The sequence below is a fragment of the Ruditapes philippinarum genome, unplaced genomic scaffold (assembly GCF_026571515.1).
Source record: "Ruditapes philippinarum isolate M1 unplaced genomic scaffold, ASM2657151v2 ctg2060_1_1_1_1, whole genome shotgun sequence".
NCBI classification, from domain to species: Eukaryota; Metazoa; Mollusca; class Bivalvia; order Venerida; family Veneridae; genus Ruditapes; species Ruditapes philippinarum.
Window position 1 is genome coordinate 55,848 of NW_026862190.1, and position 12,527 is coordinate 68,374.

General features: G+C 33.2%; 1 protein-coding gene across 1 annotated transcript; it reads right to left on the reverse strand.

The window, feature by feature from the left end:
- Positions 1-3,277: 3,277 nt before the first annotated feature.
- LOC132718212 (uncharacterized) lies at positions 3,278-5,528 on the reverse strand. Its single transcript, XM_060701855.1, has 2 exons — positions 5,451-5,528; positions 3,278-4,801 (listed from the first exon to the last, which is right to left on the reverse strand). The coding sequence occupies exons 1-2, from the start codon at positions 5,458-5,460 to the stop codon at positions 4,458-4,460; spliced, it is 354 nt and encodes a 117-aa protein (XP_060557838.1). The 5' UTR covers positions 5,461-5,528; the 3' UTR covers positions 3,278-4,457.
- Positions 5,529-12,527: the final 6,999 nt, after the last annotated feature.

A 12,527-nucleotide genomic window follows, 5' to 3' on the forward strand; every position in this document is an offset into this window, starting at 1 on the left:
TCCCTAAATATTCTAGAATATGCATGTTGGCTAAATTTCTCTTCAGTTTTGTAAATCAAAGTCTTTTTTAGAAGCATTCCTTATTTAGGTTTATTGCAAATTGGTCACATGTAATTCTTATCGTCAACTGGATGTTCGTTTAAAAAAGCACTAATGATGATTTTTGTTATATCAGGGTTTTTCTATTTGAAATAGATAAATACAGAATCCCTAAAGAAAGCCCAACACGGCAAAATTGAAAATGTTGCAGGCTCGGTTTGATTGAGCCTGTTCATGGACGGAACTGGAAAGTGAAAGTTACCGTCCACGCCCCCTAGCACCGGCTTAAGCAGAATTCAACATTTAACATGAACTGGTAAAATTTAGAATTTTGAAACATCCGCAGATGTGTTCATATGGCGGTTATCATGGAACCTTCAATGTGACACGTTAGTGCCATTCCATGAAAAGCGGCATATGGTCCCCAAGTAAAAAAATGCGTGTGCCCTAAACGAGAAAACAATGGGCGGAACTAAATAAAATGGAATTTTGGAAGGGGAACTGAGGTTATGAAGCCTGCATATCACAGATAAGACGTCAAAAGACAAATTTAAAAAGCAGGCAACATATCCTAAGGGTGATTTAACATTATTCAAGTAGGAATATTGGAACCACCCATCTAGAAAATGCCAAAAAGTTGAAACTAAAAATAACACAAGCACAACAATAATGTCGTGCTGAACGATCTTCAAGGATCGAAAATATAACATCATTGATTAAATGTACGGGGAGACTTTTTACAGCCGCCACACGGCACAAATAACACGGATGTGATCATAAGATAGATAAATACAGAATCCCTAAAGAAAGCCCAACACGGCTAAATTGAAAATGTTGCAGGCTCGGTTTGATTGAGCCTGTTCATGGACGGTACTGGAAAGTGCAAGTTACCGTCCACGCCCCCTAGCACCGGCTTAAGCAGACCCTGGTTAGATACAGCTTCACGTTATTGAACTTTACCATATCTGTATATAAATGTTTTGAAATTATCTAATGACATATACAAAATGAAGTCGGTCTTATTATCCCAATACACACCAAAAAGAAACACCCCAATACTACAATTTATTGTGTTTATTGGTTTAAAGGTACGTGAATTCTTGAATGACATAATCTAAGGGGAGAAAGTACGCAGGCAAGAATAAGAACTGCTTAAGCCGGTGGTAGGGGTGTGAGGGATGTTGTACTTTTCATTATCCCTCATGTACAAGCTCAATCAAACCAAGTCTGCAATGTTCATGTTATTTTGTTGTGATTAATGCTTCCGAGGGATCATCCTTCTTCAAGATTTCTATTCTTCACAACAGCAGGTGTCAAGTGTCGTGCGGCAGCTGTAAAAAGTTGCCCCGTTCTTCAAATTAGTGTTGTTATATTTTCTGGTCCTTCGGGATCATTGATTCCAACACTTTGTGAGGGAGCATACTTCATCTAGTTTTTCTTTCTTTCGAAATTGTACGTTACTTACATAACAATTTTAATATGTGGGACTTCATAACAGAATATTATATTTTAAATAACAGGCCATTGAATCAACAGCACAATATGTCTGATTTCCATTTGAAACTATTTGACACTAGTTTGCAAACTATTTGTCTGACAAAGTAAATACGTCATGTAATAGCTCTGATAAACATCATCTGATTATTTCAAAGATATTGAAATATTTCTCATTTTCATAGCCAGACTCAACACGGTAATCATTCAATTTTAGTATTTTGATAACTGAAAACCGTGTAAATATTAATAGACACAACATACAATGTCCATCATTTATAAGCTAAAAATAAAGAAAACAACGCAAATTACGTTTGATTATAATATTTTAATCATAATGTAAAAATATTTAAATTCCAAAAATTCTTCTATCTCTGTTCATCTATTGGCCTTCATCTGTGGAAATATCTGAAACAAAAAATAAATTAATAAATCGTAAGAAGTCTGTGATTGTTGTTCACACATAAGCAAAATAAGTCATAAGGTTTCCAGTAAGAAATATTTCATCAAATAGCAAATAATTATATACATATACTCTCATAAAGAATAAAGTTTGCTTTCCTTGTCGATCTTGTTTGTCATATTTTGTTTTAAGGTAGTATTTAGTAGTTACCTTGAATGAAGTCCACTTCTGCAATAGACAGACAGTATTCCAAATGACGATTCATCGTCATCGTCGTCAATGATTTCTTCAAGTTCATCAGGTTTAACCTCATCTTGTTTACTGTCGTTCTTCTCATTTGTCTCAAAATTATCAAAGAAGATTTTTCCGGATGTATCATCATGTTTGGCTGGCTTCAATTTGTGACTGTCCAAATCTTTTACGGCAGGATACTCGGTGTTCAAATGCGATGATGTGATCGCCACATTATCAAAGAAGACGTTTTCGAATGAATCAATGTGTTTGACTGGCTTTAATTTATAACTGTCCAAATCTGTTACGGCAGGATGTTTTGCGTTAAAATACGATGATGTTGTAATTATGTCCATTTCCAGTGTTAAAAATTCATATTTCAATGAAGTCGTAGCTGTCAGGGTTAGCAACGTGCTTATGTGGTAATAACTTTTAGGTTTGCGTTCATCTGTAAAGTTTGCTAGAGAGTTAGGTAAACGTGACATTTCAGCTTCTCTGCCAAAATAGAGTATAGGTGTAAAATATAAACCAAATACAGACAGTGTTCTTGGGCATGAAACTCTATTGTAACGCAAAGCTAGGCTGAATATTCTTTTAAAGTCAGAAGCCTTGGATTTTCCGATGTCTAGTGTTCTCGATTTATTTTTATTGTCTGTTTGTAGCTGCTGATTATTAATAAAGTCATCAGGCATATCGGACTTTTGTGTAGTTGCAATACACTTGTTTACAGGAAGATTCTCACATTTACTAATGTGATCGCCAACTTTATATTTTGGATTGCTCATGAGAAGGGACACTTCTGCAGGTTTGAACTTAACTTCATAGAACGCCATGTACTTTTGCTTTCTGTTCAAACCAATAAATGGAGAAGGTTCAAGTAAATGTGGTAGCAAACAGCCATTGATCAACTTCTTTCTTTTCAAAGAAAAGAAATAGGCATTGCTCGTATGTCTCTTTTGGAATAAAATAGAGAAAAACAGAATCCCTAAAGAAAGCCCAACACGACAAAATTGAAAATGTTGCAGGCTCGGTTTGATCGAGCCTGTTCATGGACGGTAATGGAAAGTGCAAGTTTACTTGTCGATCTTGTTTATCATATTTTACCGCCCCCTAGCACCAGCTTAAGCAGAACTCAACATTTAACACGAGAATGGTGACATTTTGAATTTTGAAACATCCGCAGTTGTGTTCATACGGCGGTTACCATGGAACCTTCAATGTGACACAGTAGTACCATTCCATGAAAAGCGGCGTATGGTCCCCAAGTAAAATAATGCTTGTGCCCTAAACGATAAAACAATGGGCGGAACTAAATAAAATGGAACTTGGCATTGGCTTTATGTCGTCTGCTTTTGTTTGTGTTACCAGTTTCTTGACTGTTGGCTCACCAAAGAAGTGATGCATTGTTAAGGAAGAGACTTCGCTGCAATGGATGGTTTTTGAATCGCGCAAAATAACGTTATTAAGCATCAGAGAATTTAAATTTTCACATTTTTTATGTTTCACCTGTTGAACATCATCACCATCATCATCAGCAACAGCTGCATTAGCATCATCATCATCAAATAATATAGATAAATACAGAATCCCTAAAGAAAGCACAACACGGCAAAATTGAAAATGTTGCAGGCTCGGTTTGATTGAGCCTGTTCATGGACGGTACTGGAAAGTGCAAGTTACCGTCCACGCCCCCCTAGCACCGGCTTAAGCAGAATTCAACATTTAAACATGAAATAGTAAAATTTTGAATTTAGAAACATCCGGCGGTTATCATGGAACCTTCAATGTGACACTTCCGTGCCATTCCATCAAAAGCGACGTATGGTCCCCAAGTAATAAAAAGCGTGTGCCCTAAACGAGAAAACAATGGGCGGAACTAAATAAAATGGAATTTTGAAAGGGGATCAGAGGTTATGAAGCCTGCGTATCACAGATAAGACGTCAAAAGACAAATTTAAAAAGCAGGCAACATATCCTAAGGGTGATTCAACATTATTCAAGTAGGAATATTGGAACCACCCAACTAGAAAATGCCGAAAAGTTGAAATAAAAATACCACAAGCACAACAATAATGTCGTGTTGAACGATCTTCAAGGATCGAAAATATAACATCATTGATTAAATGTACGGGGAGACTTTTTACAGCCGCCACACGGCACAAATAACACGGATGTGATCATAAAATAGATAAATACAGAATCCCTAAAGAAAGCCTTTCTTCATGAACTGGACTGTCTTGAGCTGGTGTGTCCACTGACATTTGTTTAGTGCTTGTTATTTTGTCTGGATTTACAGCATTTCCAGGTAACTGTTAGATTTTGGGTATTTGACTTTTGGGTTCTCTAGATGACGAAGGAAAGCGTCAACGCTATTACAAAAAACTTTATAGGAAGTGCTAACCTTGGGGGCTTGTCTTCTTGCAAACTTTTCTTCCTTAAACTGATTTTTTAAATTCTCAATGATGTAATCCCTCCGACTTTCTATCGCAGATTTATCTGGCATCTCTGATCGACTCCATTCAATATTCGCCTCGTCATCTTCTTTTCTCTTGATCCTTCTCCGTTCAAGAACGCTAGTAAATCTTTTGGGTGACTCTGATTCTATCTTTATTTCTGTATCCATGTTTGAAGTATCTATTAAAATATAAAGAAACAATACCTATATTATCTATGTTGAAATACAATACATACTGTAGAAGATTATATGAATGCAAATTACATTAATTGGCATCTTTATCACCCTTGAAATTCTTGAATTATAATAATAAAAGCATAGATCAGTTAGTTAATTAATAAATTCATTCATTCATCTATTTATTCAACTGAATAGTGATAAATAAATATCAAATTATATATAAAAAATAATAATTTAAAGTTAGCTGTCAAGTAAAATACGTATAAAATGTATTTAATAAGCAGACTGTGTGAAATTATGACATTTCTTCAAAATAGTGTGTAAGAAAATAATTATCGCGGTATTTTAGCTAGATAAATGACAGAATAAGTCTATCTAGATTTTCTAATCTTAAAAAAAATCTTTTTTAGAAATATCGCAAAATAATAACAATAGATCTACTCCCGATCAAGCAATTTTGACCATCATTGGGGGGCTCTCTGTCAGGAAATATAAAAAATAAAGTACTAGTGATACGCCTTAGTAATAACAAAGATGACTATGCAGCTTTATCTGTTATTTCTACCAGCATAAATTGTCATCTAACTTATCAAATGATGAAATGAAATGAAACACCATCAATTAGGACTGGTATTAAATAATAATTACCTTTATCCATTAATAAAGATGATATATCTCTCTTTTCTCGCTGTATGATTAAGCTTGCTTGTCTCTCTTTAATGTCGCTTCTTGTGCCTATAGCGACAACGTTAATTTTTGACGTCATAATCTGTGACGTCGCTAACGTCAGGCAGCTTAGTAGATTGAGAAAAATAAAATAAATCAACCATGTTTTATAAAGAATCCCCTTATTTAACGTCTTCATGCTTTTAATTGAAGTGTGCATTTCTGTAAGTTGATTATCATATGAGCTACATTCACCGAATAGTAATAGATGCTGTCACTGTCAGCTGAGGTTAAATATTTGCTATAAGATTTCCGTCTTTGAACGGACAATGAAACCGGAAATTTGGACATATAGTATGTGCAGTATTTGTAAGGCATGTTATTGACAAGAGGACCATGATGTCCCTGGATCCTTCACCTGAGAAATATTGTTAAAGCGATCACAAATCTTTAATACATTAGTAATTGTCTTTTTTGGCTCATGCTACATAATTTATGAAATATTTTGAAAATGTTCGCTAAGAGATGCTACATGCCGAATATGTAAGTTTGAAAAACAAGAAAACTTAAAGGTATTTTACACAAGAAGACTAAAAATAGTTGACATAAACTGGGCCAATTTTGATGCATTGGCATTATTTATACCACTTTTGTAGAGGACAATAGAGCAGTCGAGGAGTATCAAAGAAAAATCACCGCACCACGCGATAACTGTATTAAATAGATGTTCACTCAAAAACACAAATATTTGCTTAATGGTTACCATGCAGTGATATACAAGTAAACCTCCTCAAAAGAACTATCCCATAAGAATTATTCTACTCTAGTTCGCGTAAACAACGCAAAATCAAATGAATATTTTAAATGAAAATGGTACCAATTCAAAGATGCTTCACATTACTCCCCTATTAAGCAGACAGTGCAGTCGAGTGAATAATTAGTTAATAAATTAATGCATCACGGCATAAAAAGGGAATGATTGCAGTACATATGACGCCAAAAAATCAAAATAATCAAGGCCTTCCCACTATATCTACGTATTTTCAAAACCTTTCGTATGCAGAACGTCTTTTATCTCTTTCGATATGGATACTATGTTATTCAAGCTCGTCTCATGAAAATGTGTCTGTTTCGGATAATACTTTTTATTTCAGAATGATACACAAAAGAATAACTTATAGATTGCTTTATAAAAGTGATGCGTAATTATGTTGCTAATGTTATATTATGCACATATGGATCTCTTCAGCACATATGGAGCTCAAATGCAATTTTGAGCAGCGATTCCCTTCGTTTGCAGCCAAATCTCAATAAATGTTTAAATCAGGATTTGTCTGAATGTTAAGCATCGGTCTGTAGTAAAATTTTGTAAAATCTGAGTTTTTTTTAATCCGTTTTGTGACATTTTCTTCATTCACATTGCATGTTTTTGAGACACCAGAACCCACGACGGAAAGAATATCTCGATGAAGACTGCATAGAAATCCAAAACAAAAATGGGTAATATAGAGGAGAGTCAGGAGGGTCGAATCACATTTCGATTTTCTTAAAAAAAAATGATTGAATTTTATATAAATGTTTAAAAAGATGAACACTTACCCGGCGATTGACCTATTTTTTACAGACACATCTGGTGTTATGCTTTACATCTGGTGCAGCAGAAATTCACATATAATTTTTACCGATGCTCATTTTTTGAGATACATATGGGGTTCCACCCCCGTGCCCCCGCTACTGTGATAAATGTAAATGTTTCACTGTAAAATCCTTATTTAAACCTCCAATCCATCATAGTGGGGCGGGAAATTGAGAAAATAGTGCAAATTGTGATACAAGCATGAAACTTTCAGGAAATCATCTTTAGACCATGTAGATTTCAAAAGTGAAGTGGGCCCAAAAATATCTCTGCTCATTCAAGATGGCCGCCATTTTCAAAATGGCCGCCATATAAATTTGAGTACTTTCTAGCTCATTCATTCCAATTTTTTTTACAGACCTTTAACTAACACCAAAAGCATGCATATAATTTCTCCATTTCAAAAATTTAAATCTCAAAAAATTTCTCTTTCATACTTCTTCCAAATCAAAGATGGCGTCCAATATGGCCGTCGTTTTTGTGCAAAACTGTTATATCATTTTTATAGTATAATTTGTTGCACAAATTATGCTTATTATGATAAAAAAAGTGTTTAAACATATCAGAGATAATCAAATTATATGTTAAGCTCAATAAAAGTAAACATTTTAAAAGTTTTTGTCTAAAAATATCTTTAAAAAAGATCAAGAAAAAATTCCATTTTTTTCAGATCAAGAAAAAATTCCATTTTTTTCATATTTTTCAAATTTGATTTTCTAAAGTAATGTACAAAGTTAAAAAAGTTATTTTATATCTTAAACTGTATTTGACATTCCATTAATATCATGTGCTTATTGTAAAGAATGTAAGAAAAGCATTAAATCTGTAGGTTTTATATTTTGTGAAAGTGGGTGGGGTAATTTTATATGATAATTGTGAAAGAAAAAATAACAGAAAATCTACATAGCTAAGTTTATTCTATTTCTTTGCCTTTTTACTTTTCTATGAATTCTTATGCAAATGTTCCAACTTAAAAAGTACTTTTTATTGAATGAAAGTATGTTTGTCTTCCTTCGAGTCATTTGGTGGGTGAGCAAGAAATGCACATACAAACATGTGTATACATTCAGTTATTAAATTTGGTTGCATGATAATTCTTGTTTCAATATATTTGATATCATATATTAATTGTTAATCGTAAAGACATATAAGAAGACAATAAATCAACTAAACGTGCTTAAAATAGCAAACATGTTCTTGAATGTAAGGTATAAAGGTAGTCCAGAAACGCATATTTTTGACTCCTCCACAATTTTATATTTATAATATAAACATGGCTTAAAAGCCAACAAAATGTATGTGATGTGAAACATATATATCAATGATATGGCCTGGCCTGCATGCAACTTTTTGAAAAGTTAAGATACAAACTAAGTGTACTAGTATTTCCTAAAGTAATCATATCTTATTTTTTTCTTTCAATAAGAGGGTAATGATGACCCTGGATCACTCACCTAAGATCATTGTTGGAAAAAAGGTAACAAGATCATTTTGGGAGTGTCAATTATGTCATAACACACATGATTTGTGTCATAATTGAATCCGGTTGCTTTTAAAGAAACATGCTCAATATCTGCTTTCAAATTTTTATTTCACACGAGAGAACTTTAATAACCATATCTATATACGAGTCCATATAAACTTAGTGACCTTTTGTGTTTGGTAAATTTGGACCATGTTGTCCATGATAAATCATTATTATAACAATATGATGATGCATGATTAATGTATATGCGTCGGATAGTGTAGGCTAAGAGAAAACAGATTTATTACAGTAGTCTTTGAAAATTAAGTGATACCATTGCAAAACCATTTTAGACTGCAGTAGCATCATACAAATTTATGCATGTTATATCAGTCTACATCCCAAATATCTTATTTCAAGTCAATGAAGTTTAACACTAGATGTTTTTAATATGTTTTCCTAAACATGTCTGTGAACCCAGGTGGCTCTATGAGTATGATTCATTAAATGTGTTAATAAAGACCCAAGGTGGTGCTACATGCCAGCTTAGTACCTGTGCTCTATGCATTTTGATTTTTGAGAAGATTTTGTTTATTGCATGTACACTTAATTATACAAAAGTGTTTTATGTAACTTTTAAAGAGGTCTTCTTTACTTGGCAAGGTTATATTTTGACTATCTAAGCTCTAGGCATTACAGTTTGTTTGTTTGTTGATTTTTTTTAATAACATCAACAATAAAACAACTTCAATGCGTTTCCCTACACAAGTCTTTAAAAACTGTATTCCTCGTGAGGGCCTTTAAATCATGCTCCTGCAGTCCAAAATGGCTTTCCCTGTCACTTAGTTTACATTGACTTTTATCTTAAAATTCTTCTCCGAAACTATGTGCACAGAGAAGAGAAAATATCGTATATCATAACATTGTGATGCTATATAAAGATTATAAACTATTGGCATAGGGTCAAAATCACTTAGTGTACATGGACTCTTATTGGAATATAGTTATATGAGTCTTCTTGTAGTTCTGAGAGCCTAGTTATTGGACATGATTCTTTAAATCATGACTGGTGAAAAAAAGATACTCCTTATATGATTTTAGCATTCTTCAGTATAAAAGAATTATAGACCTTTTCCAGCAGTGGGTCTTAGGCGCGTGATCTAGGGTTAACAATGCTCTCTTGTTTTATGGGAAAAATAAAGTAGGAATACATTTAGTTTATATTCCAAAGTATAAGCTATGTTTGTTACGTGGGTCAAGCGGTTTTATTGATACCTATTTTAGATACCTAGTCATTAGATAATATGATGTATCAGTCGCCTAAATTTTTGTTTCTTTTGAACATATCATGTCTACATAAGTTATTAGAAATGGACGGTACTTATTCAAGTATACTTGGTTACAATGATGTGCAAGTAAATATAACTTTGAATCATTCTGTTACAAGCTTTTAGCAAGACTAAATTGTGCAGGAAATAATTGTATTCATAAATAGACAACTTTTCACTAAGGTCCAGGCATGATTTTATCTAACATATGGTTCGTTGATGAATATTCAGTCTTCTTTCTGTACAATTATCAAGTTATATTATGACTATTGAAACAACTTATATCATGCAAACACATTTAATAACTGAATGTATACATATGATTGTATCTGCATTTATTGATATTTTAGTACACCCTCTAGACCTGAAGGAAAACAAAAATACCTTAATACAATAAAATACTTTAACAGTGAATATTTGCATAAGAATTCTTAAAAAACGTTATTTTGTACTACAATTGTCTGATAAATTTACCCCACCCACTTTTAATAAGTATAAAACCTTCACAGTTTTGTTTGTTTTTGTTACAATTATACAATAAAACATAGTGTTGATTGAATATCAAATACACTTTAAGAAACTATGTAACTTTTGGAATTTTGTACATAGACCTAGAAAACCATGTTAGAGAAAAATGAAAAAAATGGCACTTTTTCTTTGATTTTTTTTAAAGATTTTTTTTTGTACAAAAAACTAAAAACATGACTAACAATGTGGTTAACCTAAAATTTGATTTTTTTCTAATATATTTCACAATTTTATATGGAAATACGCATACCGTGTGCAAAAAATTATACTACAAAAGAGATATATCAGTTTTCATTAAAATTGGCAGCCATATTGGACGCCATCTTGGATTCTGAAGAAATATGCAAGAGAAATTGCTTAAAGATTTAAATTTTTGAAAAGGGGAAACTATATGCATGCTTTGGTGTAAGTTTCAGGTCTGTACAAAATATTGGAATGAATGATCTATTATGTACATCAAATTTATATGGCGGCCATCTTGAAAAAAGCGGCCATCTTGAATAAGCAGAGATATTTTGGGCCCACTTCACTTTTGAAATCTTTATGGTCTAAATATGATTTTCTGAAAGTTTCATGCTTGTATCACAATTTGCACTATTTTGACAGCAGAGACCTTATTTCCCGCCCTACTATCAGTCTTTTTCAGGTTTTTGTTAATCGTTAAACTGTCGTGCAACAATCATACGACAATCTTTACAAATTGCCACTGGTCACTGATAGTATTGAGTAGTCTTTAGTTATCGTGCGATGGTCATACGAATAGTTGTAGGTGATCGCATGACAGGTCACGTATAGTCGTTAGTAATCCCAGACAATCTTGAGACCATCGTACGTTTGCTGATGACCTGTCTTGCGATTGTCAATGACTTGTCTTAAATCTTGTCTTCAATCGCGGAAGTAAATTTATCTGTGCAAAGAGGGTTTGGTCGCAGATAATCACCAATGATCGTCGGTTGTTACACGTCGCCGGAGGTCGCAAGTAATCGTAAACTCTAGTGTGATTGGGGTTTTACAGGTGCTTGGAGGTGGTCGTATGTCTTCTCCGAAATTGTGAGTATCTACATAATGCTATATGCCGTAAAATTAACAATTTGATCTTCTGATATACATGTACTCGAGAATAGAAGGTAGTGTCTTTATATTTAGTATTTGAAGACTTTTCCTTCCCTTGAGTATTTGTCAAGAATCCCTGCCATTTAGTAAGAAATAGACCGCTAGATAAAGAAAGTGACGAAAGTTCTTTACATGTTCTTATATACTCTTCTTTTTGGTAATAATGTTCATCCATCAAACGCATTTCAGATTTGAAAAGAACATGAAATGAACATTAAACAAATACCATCTGTATGGTATTATTAATTAATTTATATGGACAAATTAACTTCAGACCAAACCAGAACAAAAGAGTGGCAACATTAAACTGTTGGTAAATGACTTTTTTCATCGTTTAGAAATAAAAACAATTTATTGCACATTGACATCATATATTGTTAAGTTGACTCTATATAAAGAAGATTCTACATAATGTAGTGTTATTTTGACTCTATATAAGGATGGTGTCACATAATATACTCAAAAATGCACATCGTATATTGGTAGATTGACATAATATAAGGAAACATTGACAACATATATTGTTGACTCTATATAAGTATTATTCCACATAATATATTCATAACTTCACATCTTATAAAGATATATTGACATCATATAAAGACGCATTGACATCACATATCGTTCAGTCGACTATATATTAAGATGGTTCCACATAATATATTCATGTATGGAATGATATTGAGGTAAGAATTACACAATGCCTGCTTACTCATACAATTTACTCATTGGCACTGCTATTGTGCTTATTGCTTGTACTTTCATCACGCTTGTTGACAACTACACACTTTCTGCTTACAGTTACAATTTACTTATTGACACTGCTATTGTGCTTACTGATACAGTCGTTATGCATGCTTGCACTTTCATCACGCTTGTTGACAATGATACCACACTTGTTGGAAGTTTCAACTTGTTTGCTGTTAGGTCCCTGATGCCTTTTTTCATATTTTCATTTGAGTGAATGACAGTGCAATCTGGCGTAAAGG